The following is a 26,484-nucleotide window of genomic DNA, read 5'->3' as shown; positions in this document are numbered from 1 at the left end:
GAAATCAAGTTGAAAGGAAACCACAGAAATAGCAAAAGGTAACAAAAAAAGTTGAGAATTATTCATTTCAAGAAAAGGAAAGGTAAAAATGTAAAGGTATGCAAAAAAGGGTAAAAGAAAAGTGAAATGGAATAAAAATATCAGACAAAATGAATGTATTCATAGACGTTTCTCTTTCCTTTTCTCATAATATAACAAATGTTATTTTATTTTCAACAGTAAAACATGAAATAAATATCAGTCCTTGGAGGCGAAACCAAAGTGATTTCATTTGTTAAGGCAAACGTTAACACAATTTATTCCTTTATTCAGTTGATTGAGAAAAGGAAACTGCAAAATCGATGACAAAAGATTAACTCTTCTAATCTTGTTCATCTTTTTTCAATTCATTTCCATATTCACTGAAAAAATTATTTTGGCTGAAAAAAGCTTTCGACTGAAATGTTACTTTCAGTTTATTAACAATCAAAAGGTAAAGTAAAAAAAGATTTCATTCTTATAGCTTGAGCTTTGGTCAGCTTTAAAAATTTCATTTCTGAACGCAACTTAGAATTTCTGATTTCTATCAATTTAAAGTTCAATTTTGAACCAAGTTAATGTCAGCTATTTGATGAGCGTTTATTGAATGTTGAATGGATTCTGAGCTATTCAGTTATCTTGCTGTTGGTTTCAGCGAAAAGGCAATTTTGAAAGTTTGCTTTTCTTTCAATTTCAATGCAAGAATCCATAAATGTTGAGGTGAATAATTATTCCGAAGCCTTGGTTAAAAATTAACCATCAATATTGTTACAGAAGGTTGCATGAATCGAATGAAAAGAAACAAAGAAGAACAATATTAACAGTTATTTTGCTCTTTTTTTATTACCATCCATTCCATGTAAGATTGTATTTTCTTTTGGATAAAATTCATGTTCAACATTGTACTAAACAGCATGAGAAGGGAAACACATTTTTCCTTGTCTATTGTGTTGCCATGCTGATGATCCTCATCTTCAACCTTCTTATACATTACTACCTGTTGCTGTTAACATCTTACATGACCATTTACTATTGATTTTATTATTCACCTTTACCTTTCTTGTTGGCCACATTTTACTCCATTGCCAACCTTGTTGATGAACAAAATACTCAGAACAAGAAGAAGAAGAAAAATGTTCAATTATTATTCTTGTTATCTCCATTTTGCCCTACTTTGAATACCTTTTGTTGCTATTATTTTATGATAACACCTTAAACCCAATCGAAGAGACTCCAAAGGAGAGAATCCAAAGTAAATTATATTCACTAAATGAGATAATTAAACCCTTTACCTTGGAGAAAACATTATCATATTGTTATTCCCTGAGAAAAAAACTCCAAAAATTGGAAATTTCGAAACTCTTTTGGCCATTACTATCTCAATTAACAATGATATTAAGCTACACTAATTGAACCAACTGTGACTGAAATTGTTGTGAGTTTCCTCAAGTTCAACAGCTCATCTGAAACGATTCAGATTATTCCAAAATAGTTATTCGATGATTTTTTGCTAATTCACTCCCAGTCTGAATAACCAAAACAGTCAACAATCAACATTTTGATAAATTTTTTCTTCTTTTAATTTGTAAATATTTCTAACGATTTGAAGCTAAAATTCACTCAATTTTCAATATCATTTCTTAACGAACTCTGAATGAGAATTGAAAATATTTTGTTGGTGAACTTTTAGGTGAAAGTTATAATTAAATTTGACATTTTCCAAGTTGCTTCCATCTTGAACATTTGTCAACCAATAAACCTAATATTACCTTGAGGCGTGAAAATTTCGTTTCATTTGGAACCTTGTTTCAACTCATTTCCTTTTCACTTTAAGATAAACTTTTGAAGTGTCAAGGTAATCATCACTCCCAGACGATTCCCTGTTGATGAAAAAAAATATTTGACAAAAAAAGTAAAACAAAGTTTCCACTTTTGTACTTGAATCGCGACGAATTAACACTGTTAGTTCAATTGAATGCATTTGAAACATTTTCAGATGAAAAGAGTTCAATCAAGACTGATAATTTAAACTGTAAAGGTTATTCAATGAAAGGATAAAATTTTTACTCGAATCAAATTATGAGTGACCCAGAAAAGGTTATCAACTTATCATGACTTACCTTATTGCTTCAATCATTCCCAGTCCCATTTGAGCACAGTTGATGGCATGACTTGGACGTGAAACTGGAAGCCCAGAGACGCAATAATAGCAATCACCAAGAATTTTGATTCTCATGCATTGGCATTCCTGAAGAGAAGAAAGATAATGAAAAATTTATTCTAAATTGAATCATCAGTAAAATCTGACATGAACATGTTTATGAAACTGAAAAGGACAAGTTCAATATTAGTGGAAGCTTGAAAAATGTTGAACAATTTTTTTCCATCCAAAGATTATTTTCCCTTCTTTTTCAAACATGAATATTGATACGAATAAGATGTTCATCATTCCAGTTTAATCTGCTCAACTAATCTCTATTCATGGTCATTTATGAACTCGAGTCTCGAACCTTTTCATCTTTTATTCATTTTCTAAATCACAAAGTTCCCAATCACTTGGCAATAATTCACGAAAAACAGAAAATGAAATTCACTCTTTGATTATCATTTTCATAATTAAGTTGCAATGAACCATTTCTGAACAATTAAACGAATGCAATTGAAAAGAATTGAAATGTTTTCAACTTTTCAGGTTAGGCTGAAACTGAAACTAATATTATCCAAACTGTAAACCAATAATACAAGTGGAAATGTAATAAACAAAGATAACTGTTTTTAAAACAATATTTTATTGATAATTATCTATCCAATTGACTATCATTACAAGAGTAAAATGTCATTATTATCAACTTGGAAACTATCATTATCAGCATCCGAACGTTTTACATGATAATTACAGTTCATCAGTTACCATTCCCTTGAACAATATCATGTATCATCAAGCATCAGGTTACACTTCACAAAACCTCAATTAAATCGCAAGAAAATTCAACGAAACGAAAATGTTTCCAATTGTTGAACGTTTCCATATTGAATCCTCACTCCCTTAACTGGGAGTGAAAAGTTATCGAAAACAAAATTTCATCAAAAATCTTATTCCAGTTTCCAAATAAAGTTGATTATCTTTAAAATCTGTTATCATTTCCAGATGAAAGTTGCTTCATCAATCAAGTGAACAATTTAAATCATCTTAAGACTCGATTGATCCAAGTTGTGAGACTGATAATTTTGGTTCCTTTTTTCGTTATTGAATTGCAAAAGAATTGAATCAATTTTAGATTAATCTGAATGGATTAGCTGTTCAATGGATCAAAATGAACTTGAAATGGTCCAGAAATGAGTTTGAAAATTGCAAGGAATGCCATTTGAATCAGTAAATCCAGCATTTTGAATCTTTTTTTTCTCTTCACTTTTCTTTGCTTTAAGGCTAAACTTGTATTTTGTTTGAGCCAAAAATTCAATTGTTACCTGGATCAGAGCAAGATGAAAATAAGTTGACAAAAAAAGGTAAAAGTAAGTGAAATGATCAAGGTTGGATTGAATAAGGTTGAAGTAAAGGAAAGTTAATGGTAAGAAAAGGCTTTTCTTGCTTCAGTATTAATGTGTTAACTCAATCCCATAACCCGTAGGCTTGAATTTGGTTAACTTTTTTTTCGTTGTCTCAGCTTCTTCTTCAATTTATCTCAAGTGTTGAATCTAGCATTTGTTTAGCCTGTAAAGGAATCGCTCTCATTGATCAATCAACTTAATCCTTGTTTGTTTAATTAACTGTCGACCAAGATTATCTTTGTAACCGAGCTTCACATTGGAAATGTTATTAAACTGAAAATCTGATTGTTTGGTTGAAAAGGTTTTCCAAAAGTGCAGCTTTGGTTGACTTTTAAATTAAAGTTCATGTTTTACAGATGGATTTATCATGCTTTTAGGAAGGAAATGAGGAAAAATATGAATGTTTATTTAATGAAATTGAAAAGTAAATAAACACCATTTTGTTCAACTGTTAGTGTCAATGAAACTGAATAAATGTTGGAAAACGATTCAATTTTCAAGTCAAACTTTGTTTATTTTCGATTGATAATGTATCAATAATTATCACTGAAACATTCACAGAATTGCATGGAAAACTTCTGCAAATGAATAGAAAAAAATTTTGGCTAAAAAATGTTCACATTTGTAAACTTATTTACTGTAAATGTTTTCATTTTTTGTTCATTTGACTGAATGAGATTGAATCAAGATTGACCTTTAACTGGCTTTTAATGTTACACAATGAAAAGTCTTATGTAAAATCCTTAAGCAAATAGCTTCTGGAAGCCTCAGGGAATGCAGATTGAGAAGGAAAATGCTGTTCAACTGATTATATTGATCTTAATATTGGGTGAATAAAGGACAGAAAAGATTATCCAAGAAACTATCAAATATTAAAGTTGATGGAAATGGTTAAATTATGAGTTTCATTGAGTCTTGGAGTCGAGTTTATCATGGAAATGTTTACATGAATTTTATCGTTTTATAGCAACAGTAAAATGAATAAAGATAATGAGTTGGACTGGAAACTACTCGAGTTATGTGACTATTTTGAATAGCAAATTGTCAACCTGATAAACTGTAAATTACTCTGTAAATGTATCATTAAGTCGAGAAATGATAATTGTCTTTATTGATTGTTGTACTTGTTGGTTAAACCTTTTAGTGAAATAACGTTTTTCGTTTAACTTTCATTTCAAGTTTCGATTTGATCCAGAGTAAGAATCGAATGATTAAAATGATTCCGATGATGAAATGAACTTTCAGAATTGTTGTTTATTTACTGAAAGTCTATTTTCAATTTAAAATTGATTGGTAAAACTGGTTTATTTGCTTCACTCTTCACTGTTTACCTAACAATATAAATGGTACACTTTGATACCTCTTGATCAAACTGATCAGCTAATTTGTTATCGTATTTAAAATGATATTAAATGAAACCTTGAAACATAATCAAAAGTTAAATTAACAATTTAATTTCAATGTTTCCTCAATTGCAGAGATTTATTTTTAACTGGCAAAAGCAGTTGTTGCTGTTGTACAAATAGATCGCACTTTAACCATAATTTCATCTTTCAACAGTTTATTGATTCTTTCCCGAGATTGCCTTCTGTCTCGTTTTACATAAATATTCATTTTTAATGAACTTTTCCTGATCTATTATCATTTAATTTTCAACCGTAAACCATTAAATATTAACCTCTCAGCAGGTAAACCGTATCAATTGTTGTGAGCAAAAGCTGGTTAAAAATACTGACATTAATGGTTCAAGTGGAGGAAAAAAGGTGAACACAGTAAGTCGAGATAAACAGATACAATTTAAAATTAAATACTGCTGGGAGTGAAATGCGACAATGCATGTTAATTAAATGTCGAGGAGTCGTTTCGATTGATTACCGATGGTTAATGGAGGAATTGGGGATTCCATTTACATTTTTGTATCTTTTGGTATCACTTTTTTTCGTCACTTGAAATGAGAATCCTTTTGATCCAAAAAAGAGCACTTTTTTGCTATTAAACATTCCTATTGGTTGTATATTAACATAATTAGATACACATTGATTTGCTCTCTCTGTGTGTCTGTTACATGATGGAAATGAAATGAAGAAAAATCATTTTCTCTTCATCATGAAAACAAAGTCATTTATCTTTATGATGACATAAAGAATGTTATTCACTGAATTTGAACATGAAACATTATCGAGTCTGCCATTCAAACACCATTAAGTCTTTATTCATGTTTAAAGGTTTCACTGTGAATAAGATAAGTATTCAGACAGAGAGATTAGATCAAATATGATGATTGAAAGAAGAGAGAAATTGTTGGTAAAAATAATTCTCATATTACAACATGGTGCTGATGAAAATCATGGAAATGGTGAAAATTCTGATAGATTGAGGTATGAAGAAACATTAACATCCTTTTGTTGTTCAATTTTTTTCAAACTTCAATCTTGATGGAAGAAGAAAAAGATGGAAATTTTCAAATAATGTATTAATGATGCAAGTTCATGTGATATGAAAATGAATAATTGTTCAGATTTGATGTAAAACGAAAAAATTTCAATTTTGTGCCTTTCTCATGAACCTTTGTATTATCATGATTAAATGAAAAATGAAGAAAAATAATATTAAAAAAAGTTCATTTCAATAGCTGAAATTGAATCAACTTTGAAGATTCACTTCACACCAAGGTCTAGTCAAGTGTGTATTTTGATGCACAAAGGCTGACTCTTTAGGTTGAGATCTAACGTCAAGGCTCATCTTGTGAAATGAAATTCAATCAAAATTTAAGATTCACTTCAAACTCGTACTTAGGTCTAGTTAAGTATAAATTTTGATCCTCAAAGGTCGACTCTTTGGGTGAGGTTGTGACTATCAACAAGGTTCATCTTACGAAATGAAAATCGCATTCAAGACTCGCATTCAGGTTTAGTTAAGTGTAAATTTTTATGCACAAAGGTCGACTCTTTGGGTTGAGGTTGTGACTAGCAATAAGGTTCGACATTCAACAAGGAATGATTGATGAGATTGTCGCTCAAGATTTGACCATTTTGATTAGAGAAACATTATTCAAGTTTTGTTATCACCTGTGACCAACCTTGTGACTTGAAGCTTTTCTAATTTTCTGACTGACTTGACCATCCAATTGACCATCAGGATGAAAGATGGACAATATGAAGCCACAAGAGCAAAAAATAATGCTCAAAGAGGAAATTGATTGTAAAAGCAATCATTTGTTATCACATTTTTTCTCATTTTTCATCATCTTCTTCATCATTTGGGTCTTCACCTTATTCTGTCAGGTTTGTATTTATATAATTGTCACAGATTATCTTATCAACGCTCAGAAATTTCATTTACCTGTCAACCTTTAACTGCAGTTTCTGTAGTTCTGAATATTCATCTTAATCATTTTGAAAGTTCATCAACATCCAAGTAAAAATATCAATTAACTGAACTTCCTCAACTCATCGTAATCAGCTTATCTTCAATCTCTAAAAATAGTAAATATTTTCAATCTTACCTGAGCAATTTGATCGAATCGGCCAAAAAGATCATTCAAAGTTCTAACAAGTTCGGTAGCGCTCAATTGTTCAGATAACGGCGTAAAATTGACTATATCAGCATAAAGTAAACTGTAAAAGGAAGAGAAAATTAATTTCATTTCAGATAAAATTTCAATATTATCAGTGAATCAACAATTGAAGGGAAAAAGAGTTTCATTGGCATCAACTTTTCATCTTTTCAGTTTACCATGAAAAATGTAAAAATAGGCAAATTGAAAAGTGAAAATAAAATATGAGAGAAAAAAAGGAAAAATTGAATTCATTGCCAATTCATAAGTTATTTTGGCGAAAAGTTGAACCATTGAAATTTCAATTTAAGTTTGCCTGTAAAAAGAGAAAGCAAAATAATAACAGGAAAAAATAAAGTTTCAATGAAAGGAAAACATTGTTGAAACTTGAAGGGTTAACACAGGATAAAAGTGAAATGGAGAGAAACAAAAGTCTCAATTGATTCAGTTTTCATGGAAAAGTAAAGATTATTCAATTTATTACCTGACATTGTTGTGCCTTTGTACATAAAGCTCGTGAAATCTTTGCTTAGCTGGAGGCCGATGCACTTCACTGGTTGTACATGAACTGGTCATTTTAAGTATAATCCTTCGTTTAACCTCGGCTGCTATGTAAGCCGGTATCACACTGAGCAGCAATTGTTCCTGCAAGTTTATTCACAAAATAAACTAAATGAATTTGAGCAAAAAGCAGGCAACCTCGAGAAGAAAAAACAGAATCGATCGAAAGACGAAACTGATCAGAAATGTCGAGCAGGAAAATGTTGCTCAAAATGGATAACACTTTTAATATCATTCAATATTTCATCTGTTTATATATTTTCAATGAATAACTTGAAAAAGTATAACATCAATAAAAGTTGTAATAACATGAATTTTTATCATACTTTATCATGAAAATTCTGGATCAACTTGCAAGGACTATTCATCAAAATGCTAGGAAAATCTTGGCGAACACAAAGTTTCCATCAAAAATTCACCTTCGAAATGAACCTTTTATTGAATTTAGATATTTTCGAATTTCACTTTCAGGATTTCGTTCTTTACAAATATTGAAGAATGCGATTCAGCTCTGAATTATCCAATTCATGCTTTTCTTGTTTCATTTTTTGATTAACTTCCATTGAAATTGGAAACTGAATCTGTTTAGAGTCTTGCAGTTTTGAGTTAAAACAATAAAAGTTGATAATTAACAACCTGTCGAAATTGCTCAATTTTCTAGGATTTTTTCTGAGAATTTCATGTTTTTTAAAAGTTCTGGATGAATAAATTTACTTTTTTTGGCTGATTTTTTTTCCTTTTACGATAAATCTCTTAATAATTGCGACAATATTTTCAAGTTTACAGTTAATATTTTGCTTCTTCATCATCTTTATCTCACTGATTTGTCTCCATCTCAACTGTAATTCTGTATTAATATATTAATATTAATCTCATGAGATTGCATACTGGAATTGTTGGCAAGAAAAAGATTCAGAATTCATTTTTATCCGAAATGGAAGACAAAAAAAAGAGAAAAGATGATTTCAGAAATGATGAAGATAAGAAAACAGAAAAGGTAATAAAAAAGGAAAATGTGAAAGTAAATAAAGGATAAGATTGAAGCATTATTTTTACCTTTCATTATTTGTTTGACACATTTTCTTGTTCAACACTAGATTAGCACCTTTTGAGTTTTGTATTTTTCATCACTTGTTCATGTTTCATGATTACAAACAATTTTCAGGGTTTCAATGATTAAATGATAAAGCAAACGTTTCTTTAAAATTAATCACTGTTTTCATAGCAATTACTATTAGACATTCCCGAGTAAAAATAAGATGTGTGTCGCACTTGAAGGAAAGAATAAATGATATGGAATACTTATAACCGATATAGATATTCTTCGTTCAAAGACAAGATTCGTAATACAATCTTAGAAATTAATACAGATCTTTAGTTTCTTTTCTTAATGGCCGATTGATGATAGATTTAAAATATTTTCAAATGCTGTAGAATATTCAAATTGCTTTTTTATTGATTGAAAATTTTTACATGAAAGATAAATCGCAGGTTTATGTTTTTTAGTAATAGATGCATCTAGCTTTGATCATTGAGTTTTGTCAATACGAAAAAAAGAAAGATGTTGGGTCGATACAGCGTTTCAAAATGGAAATGATACAATATCGATTAATACACCACGACAGTAGTTACATGATGTAGGTCCGATATAAAGTAGTTTTTCAGATATTTCTGTGGCATCGATCAGTCGATGACTTGGGCTGATTGCGTCAATCTTATTGAAACCTTTTAAAGTACAACTCTGACCTGTTTTGGAATTCTTATATTTTATCTCCGATACTCTCAGGATTTGTACTAAAACTTTGATTAATTTAGTTTCTATATCAACGATACATAAAATTTTTCCAAATCTAATACAGTTATTGTCACGAAATTTAATGTAACAATCTTCGGTTTTTATCGATGTAGTACCGATATAGCTTCGATATAAAGTACTACCATGTTTTAAATTTCGATAGGTTTTAAGTTCTTTATCTTGGAACTGAGTGAAGAAACGTCGATATATCGTCGGTACATGCTGTTTACTTGAACCTGTTACTATCCAAAAATTTTCGGAGTGCTTGATCCCAGTCAAACTTGTGTAAAGTTCTGCTATTTCGCCGTTAAGGTTTAATGAATTTTTATCGAGAAAATCAATCAGACTCAATCTCATGCTTATGTTGTTCATTATCTGACTTGAAACACGATAAAATGAATGCTGTTTTCTCTTGAGAAATCCATAAAAAGTTTCTGGGTTGTAAGCTGAGTAAAAAGTTGGTGGGCCATAATTCTTTATCGAATCTGAAATCGTATGCAATAAATGAAAATTGATTGTCAAGAATCTATTAGAGAAAATTGAGGAAAAAATTTCACTGAAATAGTTTAGATTTTTCTTTATCGATGCTATATCACAATCGCTTATCACTCTACGATTTGCTTTCCGTATAGCGTCCACAAATGTGTAAATCATTTCAACTACTTTTGCAGACATGAAGTCACGAGCAACAACAGGTAAATAATACAAAATGAACATATGGAAGTCTTTAGCTTTCCATTGTTTCCAATCAGAAAGTCTCTTGGGCGCTTCATGGAATTCTGTCGGTGGTTTAATTTTGATTAAGCGCTCTTGAATACTCGCTGAAAACCTTTTTAAGCTTAAATTATTCGCTACATCGTCGCAAAAGAAAAGTAAATTTACCAATGTTTTACATACGCCTTCATCTACCGTATGCATTAAATCAACAGGAAAACTTTCAATCATGTCAAATCCTTCAACACAAGTTAATGGTGATTTTTTTGCTATGCCGTTGATACAGCGGCCTGATTGAGAGACAGTGTTAGCAATTGATGAGAAATTTGCATGATTTCTTTTCCTGATGCGATTGAAAGGAATGAATGGATAGTATCTATGTATCGGTGAATCAAGCTGTAGACTCTGCGTGATACATTTTGGACATCCCATGATCGCGTTATGATTTTTCATTCCCATTAACCAAGATTTTGCTGGTGTGTCGGCGATAAATCCACACAAAAAGACTTTAGAGTTTGTTTGTGTACCATTGATATGCTGTATCTCAATGCCATTTTCATTAAGTCTTGCTATATCTTCGATGAAGTTTTCTAGAAAAAACTCCACTTTAGGTTTACTTCTGCCATACCATAAATAACAGACAATTGGATTTTTATACCTCACATCAGCGTGAAGCTCATTAATATAAAACATTATCGGCCACAAACTTTTGAGTGTCTTATGCGGAAGACAAACTCCATCAGTAGTAGCGGTTACCGTTATTGCATCGCTATATCTATTCTTTACGTTTTTTATTATTTTTCCATCAATAATGTCTTTTATGCTGCTAGATTGGCTTCTATTTGATGATATAATAAAATTACTATAGCAGCGAAGTATCATTTCAATCTGTTCTTTGATTGGCAGCTTAATCATGAAGCGTTCGTTCTTCACTTGGTTTCGAACATTTACAGACTTTCCACATCTGCAATCAAGGAAAAGAAAGTCTTTCATTTGATCCTGTGATATACCACCGATGAACCTTCCACATTCGCATTCCAAATAGTAGAGATTATTAAGCTTCTCATTTTGCATGACTTGATAACACTTATGTAATGTATTAGGAATATTTTCGTTGTATGTCCGCAACATCGATAAAATCGATACAAATGTAGCGTTCGAAATGTTCTTGCAGATCTTCAATAAGAATAAATGAGCAATATCTCGTTTCGTTCGATATGCCGGTGATGTGTCATTGATTGTTTGCAATTCAACTTGGCTTAATGAGTCGTTATTATTCGAATCTTCTTGCAAACTTTCATTATTAATCGATTCTGTAATGTTGATGTTGCATGGATTAGATCGACATCTTTTCTTTAATACAGCGCCGGTGTTACAGATATTTGCATTTCTTTTTTGTCCACGTCTCTTTCGACACATCGCCGATATATCCCAATATTACAATACTCTCGATAAATATGTTGCCGACATACAGCGGACACAAAAGTATATGTGCTGCCACCTGCAGGACGTTACCATAGAAACGAGATAAAGAACATGTGAGAATAATTTTTTTCACTTCACTTCTATTTTCCCCTTGTATCACTTCACTTCAATTGTTAATAATGGCTTCTTCCGACCCTTATTATTTTCTTATTTCCTTTAAAAATGGATCTTATACTTGTTTAAAAAGTCGATATATTGATGTTAAAAACCATAACAAGCTTTATAAATTAGTGAAAATGGAAAAAAAGGTTTCAGTTAAAGTTAAAACGCCGAATTTTTTCTTCTATGGGATCGCTATACTCACCGAAAAAAATTTTGAAGATTTGAAACAATCGCCGCTTTATGAAGGAATACAACATCAAGTAAAAAGTATCTCTGAAGTTAACCGTGACAATAATGGATACACCTTGGCAGAAATAATGGGATTTCAATTTAAACGCTTCTTTGATGAATATGAAACAGAAACTGAGCTTTCTGATGAGGTAAGTTTTTTATGTCGCCGCTTTATCTTTGATTAGATAATCAAAATTTTTCTTTATCTAGGAAATTCAACCACGAAGGAAAAAAAGAAAGACTTCTGGCGCCGCTACAGATAAGGTAATCTTTTATCTTCATTTTATTCTCTTGAGAGTTTTTATAAGATTTAATACTAATTTAATTTACTTTCTATATCGCCGATATATCCAGAAACAGGACGAATCTAAATTCGTCGCTAATACAGAGGATACAGATAAATTTGCGGAGTTAATTGAGAAACAAGTAGCTACTCGATATATGGCTCATGACAAGTTTTCAAAGATTCAAGCTGACTTGAAGAAAAAAGCTCAACAGTTTGGGCCAAGTTTAGATGATTTTATCGGTGAAATAGAGGTTGAAAAACTTGAGGATATGGGAGCTAGACAGGTCTTATATTTCGGCCTTAAATTATCATTTTCAGCATTTATATACGCTGATATGTGCATTAAATTGCTAAAAACACAACCAGGAGGCTATTATTTCAATATACAACCGTCATATCGAGTTGTTGGAGACGTAAGTTCTATTTTTAACATTATATATCGGCAATATATCTAATCATTATTTTATATTTTATACTATTTTACAGCTTCTCATTATCGGTGATACTTGGCCAGTAGAATTTTCTATTGTTACGAAACAAGCTGCAGAGAACAAAAATTTTCTGGAATTTTTTAGAAACCTGATGTATCTTTCTTGCACCCATGCAGAGCTAAAAAATGCTTCATCAACTGGAATCTCTAAAAAGGGAAACAAAGAATTGGTCAAAGTTGATGAAAACAAAATGTCAAAAATATATGACACGAGTTCAGATATATGGGCGATATGCCGTGAGCAAGATTTATCAGACGAATCATTGAGAGCAGCAAAAGCGCAAAGATCCGCTGACTATCAAAAAATCATCCGCGAGACTCTCGCTTATAATCGTGAAACAAAAAAACACACTGAAGCAGAGCTTAATCTACGAGAAAAGTATAAAGATTTTCCAATCTTTTATCCTCGATATAACATTCAAAATGTTTTGGATAACCCTCCTTTTTGGATGAAGGTTTACACCGAGAAAAAGAAACTCATTGATCTAATGATTGGTGCATCTGATTCGTGTCGGAAATATGCAAGTTACATGCAATACTACATGGCCGATACATCGGAGGAATTACAAGGTGACTTTTTGTTAAGCGAGCAAGACGAAGAAAATACCAATGAAGAAGAACCTGGGTCAACTGATAAAGCCATTCCATCTTCAAGCAATACAACATCAATAGATAAAGAGAGTGTTCCGAATATTTCATCGATTCCTATTCTTGAGGATGAAAGCTCAGTTGGCTCATTGGTTGACAGTGCAAAGAACTCTCAAGATCCAAAATCAAGCAAGAATAAAGCGGCGTCATCCAACAAAAAACCTAACCCTCGCAACAGCACTCAAACAATCCGCACAAGCAACAGAAACAAATCAAAATAAGATTACACAGAGTCGATATAGCGATTTATTTTCATACTTACAGTCTTTTTTTCATATTAATCTCCGATAAATCATGGTCTAACAAGTTTAAATTTCAAATATTTATCGTTACTTGATCCTAATTGTTGTTTAATTTCATATATTTATCTTTTCTAAATTCAAAAAATAATGTTCTTTAAAAATTTCTATAAGTCAGACACAAGATCTCAAATATCTATTCATTAAAATCTCTATATCACCGAAGTATTATTATCAAAATCACAAATAAAGTTTCAATTCAGAATAATATATCGCTTCTCAATGACTTTTTACATTTTTCTTCACTTCAGTATTTGTATTCTGACTTTCTTGTACGCTTGGCTTCTCTATCGCGACGATATATCTGAATTCTGAAATTGATCATTTAGTTTCTTCTAAAATCGATACATCGCCGATATAGAATTATCAAATAGAAATATCAAAAAGCATACATTTTATCGAACTTATAAAGGTGATTGATAAATCTTTATAATCTTCAACTACGCTACATCGACTTATAATTCATATGCCACAAACTTTAAATGAATTAAAGAGTTAATTTCCACATATTTTATGTCCGACACATATGACATTTTTACTCGGGTTTAACCAGAAAACAAACCTTTCAAACGTGAAATTAATCGCTCAACATTTCGCTTCCATCTAACATTCACAAAATGGAATCAGAATTGACATGAAAAATAATGAAAATTTTATTCTGAAAATTGTTCAATTTTTATTCGAAAAGTTAAAAGCAATTAAGTCGAAATTTCGAGTTGAAGTTTGGCAAGCTTTGATTCTGCAATTGTTTATGTGTTTGGAATTGACTGAACTGGAAAAGATTTTCAGATGAAATTCTGAATGTTTGAGTGAGAAAAGAAAACTTTTTGAAAACTTTTTCTTGTTCGGTTGACTTGAGTTTGTTATTAATAGCCGAGTTTGACTTGAAACTTGTTGGTCAACCAATCGATCCTGGTCAACCTTATTAACTTTTGCTATTCAAGCAAACTCGTTATTGAATTTAACAATATTTTCAATTAGTTTTTGATTAATGATTGAGTCCTTGATTTTTTGGGTAAAACTGTTGAAGCTGGTTAATGAATAATAACAATAATGTTTTGTGTTTCAAACAAGAAACGATTATTCCCTTTACCCTTAACATTTAATTTTAATTGTAAACATTTTTCTCATTCTCATGATATGCTTAATTGTATATCATTTGTGTAAATGTTCAATTCATGCTCTGTCATTATCTAGTGAACCTTCAATTTGAATCCCCGGAACAGCAACACTGATAACATCATTAATAACAACCATTAATAAATGATGAAATGAATAATATATTTATAGTAAATGGAATAATTTTTGTTTGAAAAAAGAGAAAAAATTTTCACTTCACTTTATTCTTGTTTGTCCAACTTGCATATTAAATTAAACATTCCCAGTTCATGTAACATGATATGAACATTGAACAACCATTTCAATGTTTACCCAAAGTGCAAGTTTAAAGTTTTCTTCAAACTGATTATCAGATGAATCCTGAAATCTTTTAATTGCTTGCAATTATTTTGTGATTGTTTCATCACCTCAGGAGCTTTCATCATCAATATTTCAATTCAATTCAAACATGATTGATGTTTCAATCGGCCTTTTCGGTTCAAATATTGAACAGGAAAGACTCTCAATGAACATTACAATAAGATGATTAGACTTGAATATTGATTAGCATTTTCATTTACACTAAACAGATTCATTTGTTTCATTATTCATTGTTTCAATTGTAGCCATTGATTTGAATATAATAGTGTGAAGTTTCCTGTCAAGTGAAATACTGATGAACCATGAAACTCATTAAATTGCTCAAACTGTTCAAGTTAAAGGTTCAATTGAATCGAAATTTTTGCTTCAAATTTTCTGAAATTGGTTTGCAATTTTGATGGAAACTTTTTCGATTTCTGTTTTTGCTTGGATTTGGATGAAAAATGAAAATCAAATTAACCTGTTGCTCTTTTTCATATTCAAGTTTGATTCGTGCATCAATGACTCCACTTGCACCGGCAAAGGTCCGCTCGTAGATGTACTGAGTCAATCGATTGTGGTAAATGCCACCAAGAAGGCCGACAAGTAGCAAAAGGCCATCGGACAACATCTGCAATGAGAAGGAAAAGGTTGCTCAAATTGTCTGGACTTTTATTTGACTAGAGAATGCTATTTGCTGAGCAATTTTTGCCTTTGTTCATCATGATTAATGAACTTTACCTCGAAAAAAAGTGGAACCTGAATGTTTTGCCACATTAATTTGTGAACAAAAGGTAAATAGAAATATAATTTTTCTTGATGAATATTGATAATCAAAGGCAACATTTGGGTTTCACCTGAAATTTGGGTTAAGCGTTTCTTTTCGGTTTTATTTTTGGTTCTTTTGTTTGCTTCAAAAATTGTTTTGTCAACATCAATAGAGACTCAAATTGGAATGGTTATTAAATCATTTTCATCTCGTCTCAGCTGATAATTGCTTTTCTACCTTTTACTTGCTTTACAAAAGGAACTCGATTAAGTAAAATATTATGCCTTGAAGCGCTTTTCCAGATTTATTTGTTATATCAATTTAGTGATTCACTTTGATTATTTTCGTCAATTCACAACTCTCATTATTTTCATCAATCCATATTAAAATGGTAAATTATCAGCAATCATCTCTGAATAAATATTCACTAAATAACTCTCTTTGTTCCCATTCAAACCCAGTAAAAGTTTACTCGATTGGTTTACCTTCAATGCAATAAAACTGGCAAAGTTGTCATTTTTTCTCAACAATTTACTCTTTCATTGAAAATCTTTGCGATCTTTTCTGGTCAAATTGACCACAAAAATGACACACCAACTCTGTGCTCAATCCTAAAGTTAAAAGATAAAAATTTCTCATGAAATGACCTGAGGAGAATATCATATTTCTAGAAAATAAAAGATTTTCAGTTTTAGAAGTAAACCAAATTTGAAGTTACTGGTTTAGGCTTTGTTTTGCTCAATCAAATTCAACTTGAGAAATGTCTCAAAATTGTGAGAAAAGTGTTCGTTAACTTGCAATAAATGGCCTTTTAGGTGAAAAAAAACTAATTCAGTTTTAGCCAGAGGATTCAAAACGCTAAACAATCAAGTCAATCTTAATAATCGAGAAAAGGCAATTTTGGTTTGGATCTATTTCAATGGATTTGTTTTAAAAGTAATTTTTTTGTTTCTTTAGTCAACTTACCTTTCTCCATTTGAAAATCTCGATAAAAACAAATATATCCAGAAGTGATTGACAGAGAATGACAAGTATTCCACAGAATATTGAACTTCTCAGGGAAAAGGGTAACATTGTTTGTGAACTAAAGATGGCAAAAAAGGCTGCCAGGGTTGAGGTTAGATCACGATTTAATCCATAGTCAAGTGTATCCGTGATAATTAATGTAGCAAATATCCAAGAGGTAAGGGTTATCATGCATTGAGCAAATCTGGATTGAATCTCTTGAGGAAATATTATTATGTAGATGGCCACAAGGGAAACAAGAGCAATCAAAACTGTGATTGATTTTATGTGATGATCAAATAAATCCTGAAAATGAAGATGATCATGATAATGATTAGTCCATGTAAACACAAAATTACTTAATTTGATTAAACTTTTGGGATTTGGGTTATAAATTCGTAAGTCAACTTAAATGTCATGTAAATGGTTTGAATAATTGATAAAACTCTTCATCTTTTATTCTGCAAATTTCGTCTTCATTTGCTTTTCCACCTTGTTTTCATTCATCAATTATTCAATTCGGTGCAATTACATGATTGATTGAAATTCGTAAAATTGCTATCAAAACAGTTGGACTTACTTGTTTGGATAAGATGAGTGTATTGAGAAAGTAAATTATTCCGTAAATGATAACGATGAAGAGAAAAGAACGAAGTAACGAATGTTGTAAACGTCGAATATATCGTTCTTTTAAATCTTCAAGATCCAATTCAGATTTCATGGTGATTTCGAGTAATTTATTGAACCTTTTCTTTAAACAATCTTTCAAGTCGACATTGAATTTGAACAATTTTTGTTCTGATTGTTGCGTACAAAATGTTTGTTCTTGTCTGTTTGTGTTGACGATTGATTAACTCGATTGAAAGGATTGACTGAGTGAAATTTGATTAAACAATTTATATTCAATCAGCCCACACTGTCTAAGTCCATTGAAACAAAATTTTGTGAAGCATTGAACATTTATCTTCACTCAAATGAACTATACAAAACTATTTTTCATCTTTAATCGCCGGTTTTCAATCAAAATCATGCGTTAACCTGAACAACTGAAACATCATGTACATGTTGCCATCTATTGATCAAACGATCCGTTGAGTTAAACAAATTTTCAAGACAATTCTCATGGTTCAAAGCTAGTAATCGAGATGATCAATGATTTAACTGAAAAGCGATTTCACCAATCAAACACATAATGTTGCGCATTTTGCACTAAGGAAAGGCAACATGGACATATAAATTTAGATCCAATCAGATTAATTTTTAAATTAAATCTAAGGTTGATAATGAGTGAGCTAATTGTTAGTTAATACTATTGCAGCGAATTGATTAAATTGGATTGATGATTGAATTGAGTTTTCTTTGTTAAGAGTTTCACTGCCAAGTGCGGACTATCGCTGGACCTTAAATAGGAACACTGTGAGGTGGAGTCTAAGCAATCGGCCTTTTCCAGGAAAAACAACATTAGCAATTCCTAGAAACTCTAATTGCTTAACAAAGTTTTACTGTTAAAAATATGTTGAAGTTACAGTTTATGTCCTGTGTCGGCTTCACTATCCAGACTCCAAATTTTTGTTTTCTTTATCTTCTTCTTTCTAATCTCCGCCCTTAGGCCAAGAATGTTCTCACTCGCTATATAAACCATGTCTCGTATTTCAGACCACTCATTTTGTCTCATTTCTTTTCGGGTTGGCATTCTATTTTCTTTGTCTTTTGCATCAATTTTCTTGGTCAACATAATTCTTCATCAGATTTTTTGCTTTATTATTGAATTTGGATAACTAATATTTTTCTTTATTCACGATGTCTAATACCGATCTAGGTAAGTTACCCACGTCCCGTTTGTTTTCAAAAATTCGTACATGTCTCCTTTTTTCTTTGGTGTTCCAGGATTTTTCCAACTTCATAGTGGAAACAATTTCAACATAGTTATACCCGGTAACAACAATATAGTGAAAATATATGTTTCATCCACTGACAATCAGACCTCAAGATCAAGCGAACATGGTCGGTCACCTCATCATAATTCATCATCATCCTCATTCAAAATCACTATAGATGTGGAGACTACTGGAACGCCCTCTTCTGCCAGTGAACCAAACCACAAATTACTAAATCAGCTGTCACAAGGTAGGAAACCAGAGCGGTCTCATCAAGAGTCACAGGGTCCGAAGCCTGCACTGTCGCCTCAAAAGTCCAAAGATCCGAAGCCTGAACTGTCGTGTCAACGGTCCAGGAATCCGATACTGGAACGGTCACGTCAGAAGTCCCAATCTCCGAAGCCCGAGCGGACTCGTGCAGAGTACAAGGGTCCGAAGCCTGAGCGGTCTCATCAAGGGTCCAGGGGTCCGAAGCCCGAGCGGATTCGTCAAGAGTACAAGGGCCCGAAGCCTGAGCGGTCTCATCAAGGGTCCAAGGCTCCGAAGCCTGCACTGTCGTGTCAACGGGCCAAAGGTCCGAAGCCTGAACTGTCTCATCAAGAGTACAAGGGCCCGAAGCCTGAGCGGTCTCATCAAGGGTCCAAGGCTCCGAAGCCTGCACTGTCGTGTCAACGGGCCAAAGCTCCGAAGCCTGAACTGTCTCATCAAGAGTACAAGGGTCCGAAGCCTGAACTGTCTCATCAAGGGTCCAAGGGTCCGAAGCCTGAGCGGTCTCATCAAGGGTCCGGGGTTCCGAAGCCTGCACTGTCGTGTCAACGGGCCAAAGGTCCGAAGCCTGAACTGTCTCATCAAGAGTACAAGGGCCCGAAGCCTGAGCGGTCTCATCAAGGGTCCAAGGCTCCGAAGCCTGCACTGTCGTGTCAACGGGCCAAAGGTCCGAAGCCTGAACTGTCTCATCAAGAGTACAAGGGTCCGAAGCCTGAACTGTCTCATCAAGGGTCCAAGGGTCCGAAGCCTGAGCGGTCTCATCAAGGGTCCGGGGTTCCGAAGCCTGCACTGTCGTGTCAACGGGCCAAAGGTCCCAAGCCTGAACTGTCTCATCAAGGGTCCAAGGGTCCGAAGCCTGCACTGTTGTGTCAACGGTCCAGGTGTCCGGTACCAAAGCGGTCTCGTCAGCAGTCCCAATCTCCAATACCAGAGCTGTCGCTGCAAGAGTACAGGGGTCCGATGAAAGCAACTTCATTTCATCTTCTTATCAGACGAGGCCCATGAAATGCTTCTTTAACAGATGATGTACCTTTATTAGTCGATTAACTATCCAAAGGGATTCGCAAATACCCATGTAGACATATCTGCAGACACAAGCGATTCATTCGTTATCAACACACTTTCATTGTGTGATCAAGATCGTTAACACATTTTTGATTTGGATGTTGATAAAGAGTCGAAATATGTTATCCCTTCTAAATCCGAAAGTGAGCAAAGCACTTTTCCTTGTCGCTATGTAACTGCTAATAACAACGATTCTCAACAATTGAGTTTCATCTTGCATTAGGATCATCTGCAGTCACTGTTAAACTTGATAATCAAATTGGCTACTTTTGGTAACCTGTGGGGAAAAAGTTTGGGAATTTTTGGTTTTTTTCTTATATCTCGTAAGATAATGGCTTAATTTTTTTGAAAATTCAACATGTTATAGTTGTATAGTGTAGCTTTGATATCTGTGAAATCCAGAATGAAAAAAACAAAGGCCACTTTACAATCATCGCTCAAACTCGGAAGAGAAAAAAAACGTTTGAAAAATTCTCTTTGGTACATGTTAAACTCTCATAGACAGAAACCAATTTTTGAGACTTTTTCATATTTTGGTTATTTGTTTTAATAACCTATTATTCAAAATTGAATATCTTTCAAACGACTTATGCGAATTTTTTGGATCATACTTTAACTGAAAGGTCTTGAAGAGTTGCATCAATTGATGTATTTTTTAACCTACATCGAATGTCGTTCATGGGGTTATTCACGAAACCAGTTTAACATGTACCAAAGAGAATTTTTCAAACGTTTTTTTTCTCTTCCGAGTTTGAGCGATGATTGTAAAGTGGCCTTTGTTTTTTTCATTCTGGATTTCACAGATATCAAAGCTACACTATACAACTATAACATGTTGAATTTTCAAAAAAATTAAGCCATTATCTTACGAGATATAAGAAAAAAACCAAAAATTCCCAAACTTTTTCCCCACAGGTTATATTGGGTTTGATATTTTTACACATTAATGATTGGCATTTTGATTATGCTAAACCTTATTTGATTTTTAACGTGTAATTTGACATGTTTAGATTTATCATTCAGAATTTTTTAAACATAAAAAGGTCAGAAATAAATTTCAACTTACGAATGAACAATTAAAGTATGAAACAATCAAGAATTGAATACAAGTTCATTTGTTTAGCAACTATTGACTCAAAAGCTGATGCTGAAAACTTGTAATCAAAAACAAAACAAATTCAAAGACTGTATTTATGTTTTATCAATTCAGTTTTCTTGCAGTCGTTTCCTGGTAAAAACTGGTTGAGATTACCCTTTGCCAAATGAATCTACATGGACTGATCTTATCATGGAAATTATGGATACTTAGAAAATGCGAATGAATGAATGAGATAATTAAACTGACAAAAAATTTAAACTGTCAATCAAAAGTTACAATCTTTGGAATCAACTCAACGGCTATGAAACATTGTTATGAAAATAAAAACAACATTCAATAAGCCTGCAACTGTCAACCATTAATTAAAATGTATCAAATAATAAGCAAGCCCTTGACTGATTAGTCAGATATTGAGTTATAATTGAATACAAAATGACCATTAAATGGGCACTTTAAATCTCTTATTGAATGTCTGAAAAAGGGTTTGAAAAAAGCGCCCTACTTTTAGCTCCAAACTAAAATTGGAATGTCAACATCAAAGATCTAACAAAGCTTTAATCTTTGGTCAACATTGACTTTAGCTGAAACAAAAGGTTAAAACATAATTGTCGAAATTGTGATTAAAGACGCAAATTGTATCAAACTGGCCCTATTGGCCACTAACCAGCTACAGTCGTTATCAAACAACAACGAGAAAAAATTATCATTAAACTTGAAGAGTCTAAAGGAAAATGGGAGTTTCTCTAATCAACTACAACCAATGTTGATAGCGATAGTGAAATTTTTTTATTGTTCATTTATAACTAATATTAATATTTTATTTCATTTTATTTTTTATTCACTGTTACTATGGTTCTGATGTCAATGCTATTAAAACTCTGTCAGCTTACGTAATGAAGAAGAAGAAAAAATAATATAAAAAAAAAGTCTCATCAGATACATAAATCTGTGAAAGGATAAATGTATAAGTATTTATTGAGTAAATGGTAAGTCACTTGTTGTTGTTGAGCTTCATCGACCACAACTTGAAGCACTTTTCACATTTGTCAACCTGAAGTAAACATTCATTTACCAGAATGAACTATTCATACAATTCAAGCCTTGCCGGTAATCAAATTGGTTACAATGGGTTACTGGAAAACACGCCAGCTGGTCCACTGGTTTGGCTTGTTTTACTTCAATGGATTGTCTCTTTACCGTTACTCGATTCATGTGAAAAGTTCAAGTTAATTGTGTCATCCATTTTTACCTCATTACTGGTCATTATTGCTGTGTCCAGGAAAACTCCTGAACAGCAAATGTACTGTCCAACAGTCGATGCTTGTAACCATTCTGAAGAGGTTAATCTAATTTTAATTTTGATACACTTTACATTAAGAGTATTTAGCACCGTTCTTTGGTCTATACTTTGGATGAGATGGACAATTGCTTGCAAATATTTCACTCTTGACCGGTCAACTTATAATCTTCAACGTTATGGACCAATTTGTTTATTTGTTTGTCTAATAGCTACGCTCATTTCAAACGGTTTGCTCACTCATGTTTCACTGTTCACAGCTGGAGTCATTTTGTTTCTATGGTTTACAACCGGCAGCTATTTTATGGGACGTCTTGTGGCTAATCCTTTCCTTTTATTGTTACCTGTTTTTATTTTGACTGGCCTAGAGTGTGTTAAAAGTTCATTGGTTTCAAGTGTCTCATCTGCTTATTCAAGTAGCAATGTTATTGAATGTTTTCTGGTTTCCCTCTCAAGTCTACTATTGGTCTGTGCGCTGGACAAGTCAAGATGTATTCAAGATTTGTTTACCAAAAGATATCCAGTCTATTGTTCCTATCAAAGGTACAATTTAATACCAATTATTAAGCAAACATTTTTGGCTTTAATTGACGACGAAATTGACCAGGATCAATCGATATTTGACGATTTCAATGTTTGTCTTAAAATATTGAAACATCACTGCGAGACTTTAACTGTTTCACTGCCATTTTATACTTCAAGTAAGTTGGTCATTTTTATCTTGTATTGCCCTTCAATTTAACCAGTTAATTTATTCATTTTACAGGTGCTCGAATCGATGTGACAATTGCTTATGCATTCATTAGAGTTTCAGATGATCTGGTTGATGATGGACGGTTAAATATGAGTCAGAGACTTGAAAATCACCAGATTGTTCTTAAATTTATGGACCAATTATTTTCATCTCGCGATGAAAAATGGACTTATGATGTTGGCCAGCCAATTGATCCAAGAAATGAACCTTCAATTGATTGGAGTTTTTACAAATCAAAGCTTCCTTACGAAGCTTACCAAGTGTTTAGAGCTTACAGTCGCACCGTTTACTATCAACCAGGTTGCCCAATGAAAGATTTGGTATCAACATACAGTATGGATCTTGAAGAGAAGCACATTGCCAATGAGAGAGAATTGATTGAATTTTCTCATTGTGCCGGAGGTGGAATCATGGCTACCTTTCACATAATTCAATTGTACAAAAGTGGATTATATCCAAATGGATTATCACCTCGAGAGCGACCACTAGTCGACACTTTCTACTCCATTGGTCAAGTAAGTATCAAATCTTAAGTGAAGAATCATTTCTCAATCATTTAATTTTTGTCTTTACAGGCAATGCAGTTGGTCAACATAGCTCGTGACATTGCTTTGGACAGCTCAACAGATGGTCGCTGTTACATACCCACAGCTTTCATGGAGAATCCTGAGAAAGAAGTTGAACTTTTAACTCGATCCAAAGATCCTTGGGCTTTAGGCCTTGAAAAATTGTCTAAATATTCAAAGTTGATTGTTGCCTTATCTTACCATTGTTGTGCCAAAGCTTCATTAACGTTAGACTTGATGCCAAGCCAAGTAAAGAAACCTTTAATGATATTCAGTGAAATTTATCGGACAATTGGATCAAAGATATTAAAACATTCAGGTTTTGAGAGGCGCATTTTTGTCCCATTGTACAGTAAAATGTGGATTGCATTAAGCTACCTTTACTTCAATAGGAAACACATTTAACCCACATTTTCATCTTGATATCATCAACACTCTACAATTTATTGTCACCATTTTTGATCAAAAAGCAAAAGTCATTGACAGTAAACCAATCAGACTCATTGTTCATATAAATTGTAATAATCTTTAATCACAATTGTGTTTTTACCTTCTCCTTTCAACACACCTGATAAACATTCCTGATAAATACAAGTTGATAAAATTGAATCAACTCACTTTTATTGTATTAATAAAGATTTGTTTTTCCAATAATATATTTCTTTTCAAATGTAAACTCGATCATTTATTAACCCTTGAGATTGTCTGAGATATGAACTATGCTAAATGTGGTTCAAAAAAACTGGTTTCAAAACATTTATCAGGAAATCAGTTTGAACTTGATGAAATTAATTCACACCAATGAGTTGATAATTCAAGGCTTAGTTAAAAATGTACAAACTTTAAATATTAAATATTGAAAATTCATATTTTTGTTTGTTTTTCACTTCCATTTGTACATGTAACTCGGCTTAAGGCTTACAGTATCAGCTGAGTGTCATTTGAATCATAATTTAATCAATTGATCTTCATTTAATCAAATGCAAGATTGATTAAAGGCTTTGAATGAGTAAATTGTGCCTGGAAAATAAAACAAGATCACCTTTTGTTTATGACCAGGAAAGGTTTGCAAATGAAGATTGAATAAACAGTTAGACTTTCCTGGAGACATTGATCATCTTTACCATAATTACTGGACTATTGATTATTGATTTCTTGAAATGGTTCAGTTTAATCATTTTTGAAAAACGTATGAAAATTAAATTGCAATAACTTTGATTTGATTTGATTCTAAAAAAGGAGGAAAAACAATAAACCACTTGAGCTTTATTGCATTCATTTGAAAATGTTTCCTTGTTGGTGTTTATTTCATTTAATTTAATCACATATTTAATTTTTAATATTTTATTGGGACAGTTAATTGCTTCATTTGCATTTTAGTATGATCAATATGCGTTCAAGTGATTAATTTATTAAGTCACAGCAAATGTCGCCAATGATGCTTGTTACTATTTCACATTACATTATGTTTGTAAAGTTATTACATGTACATTACATTATTGCTATAATTTTATTGATGAGTCCTTTATGATGAATGGCCATTAATTAGTGATAAAACTTGTTATTGATGTTTAAATGATAAATGTTGAGCTAACTAGAAACTTGTTTTTCAAAGCATCTCCAGGCAGGCTTAACATTATCAGTTGTTCCATCAGATTTGCAAGCATTTCATCAAACGATTAGTCTTATCACTTGTATTGAAAGCTTACAAGCAAGTTAAACATTCAAGATCAGATTAACTAATTTCAACACCGTTATGATCAATTGAATGATTGCAATAAAATTAAAGTATAAATGTAATCATTTTTATTGTAAAAAAGTGTCACCAAAAAATCATTTAAGAAAACGGTTCACAATTGTTGAGGTTGAAAATGAGTAATGTGGAGATGCTGAGTTGTCCTGTGTTTTCATTTCACTTTATTTAACATCATTATTATTATCTTCGTTATATCAAGAGTTACTGACAAGAAGGGGATTCTCCATGATCTTTTTCAACTTTAGGCGCCAATGACAAGAGCTGAGCACAATACTAACGAGACTCCAGCACCAGGTTGAGTTGAAGCACCAACAAAGTAAACATTGAAAACCGTGCCCACCTTTGTTGAGGTCTTAAGTAAAGTAAATTGATTAAACTGTGAGAGATCCCCAAAATGGTTCTTCCCCAACAACTGAATTTGTTTTACCATGAATCTGGTGCTTCTGTTTCATTTTTGTAAGGATATCTTTGACAAAATCTTTTATTTTCAACCTTTCTTCCAGTCTTGCGATTACCTTTTTCTTAACCATTGAAACCTTTTCCTCAAATCATCTTTTACACCTTGTTGACTGGCCATTTCTCCGATGGGAACAATAACGGACAGTGCGTCCTTACCACCAGGAGCCATATTTGGATCCATGCGATTGGCAAAGTGAATAAAAAACGCTGGTTCGTCTGGGATTTTCCTATTAACGTTTATATCCACAGTTTTCATTTTTCTCGTAAATGGTAGTATGGAATTTCTTTTTATCCAATTTAGCGACTAATGTAAGTCCAACAGCACCGCTGACGATTATAATCTTTTTGGGACCCATTTTAGGATCTACAGCTATAAAC

The 26,484-nt window shown here is 32.5% G+C and overlaps 3 protein-coding genes across 4 annotated transcripts in view; 2 read left to right on the top strand and 1 right to left on the bottom strand.

The window, feature by feature from the left end:
• The window catches only part of Ac76E (adenylate cyclase type 2 Ac76E), a 42,716-nt gene extending 24,783 nt beyond the window's left edge, over positions 1-17,933 (bottom strand). Inside the window, exons 1-6 of the mRNA XM_089269892.1 lie at positions 17,547-17,933; positions 16,928-17,272; positions 15,674-15,823; positions 7,608-7,768; positions 7,073-7,184; positions 2,139-2,266 (exon numbers count right to left, since the gene is read on the bottom strand). Of these exons, the coding sequence (XP_089126018.1) occupies positions 2,139-2,266; positions 7,073-7,184; positions 7,608-7,768; positions 15,674-15,823; positions 16,928-17,272; positions 17,547-17,687 (1,037 nt within the window). The 5' untranslated portion in view covers positions 17,688-17,933. The remainder of the gene's footprint in view (positions 1-2,138; positions 2,267-7,072; positions 7,185-7,607; positions 7,769-15,673; positions 15,824-16,927; positions 17,273-17,546) is intronic.
• Positions 11,774-13,755, top strand: LOC112539037 (uncharacterized). The gene is made up of 4 exons (XM_025161203.2): positions 11,774-12,160; positions 12,222-12,275; positions 12,366-12,710; positions 12,784-13,755. The coding sequence occupies exons 1-4, from the start codon at positions 11,798-11,800 to the stop codon at positions 13,654-13,656; spliced, it is 1,635 nt and encodes a 544-aa protein (XP_025016971.1). The 5' UTR covers positions 11,774-11,797; the 3' UTR covers positions 13,657-13,755.
• Positions 17,934-22,025: 4,092 nt separating the features above from the next.
• Positions 22,026-24,545, top strand: LOC107364280 (uncharacterized). Of its 2 annotated transcripts, XM_025161211.2 has the most exons (4): positions 22,026-22,260; positions 22,653-23,272; positions 23,338-23,840; positions 23,901-24,545. In XM_025161211.2, the coding sequence occupies exons 2-4, from the start codon at positions 22,687-22,689 to the stop codon at positions 24,294-24,296; spliced, it is 1,485 nt and encodes a 494-aa protein (XP_025016979.1). In that variant the 5' UTR covers positions 22,026-22,260; positions 22,653-22,686; the 3' UTR covers positions 24,297-24,545. The 2 variants fall into 2 exon arrangements, with proteins under 2 accessions (XP_025016979.1, XP_015787104.1); XM_015931618.3 differs by lacking the exon at positions 22,026-22,260 and having other exon boundaries at positions 22,278-23,272.
• The last annotated feature ends 1,939 nt before the right edge of the window (positions 24,546-26,484 follow it).

This window comes from Tetranychus urticae, chromosome 3, assembly GCF_039701765.1.
Source record: "Tetranychus urticae isolate SD_2017Ah chromosome 3, NJAU_TeUrti_SD_1.0, whole genome shotgun sequence".
Classification (NCBI taxonomy): Eukaryota; Metazoa; Arthropoda; class Arachnida; order Trombidiformes; family Tetranychidae; genus Tetranychus; species Tetranychus urticae.
The sequence above is the reverse complement of the archived record's forward strand: the minus strand, read 5'-3'. Positions and strand labels throughout refer to the sequence as shown.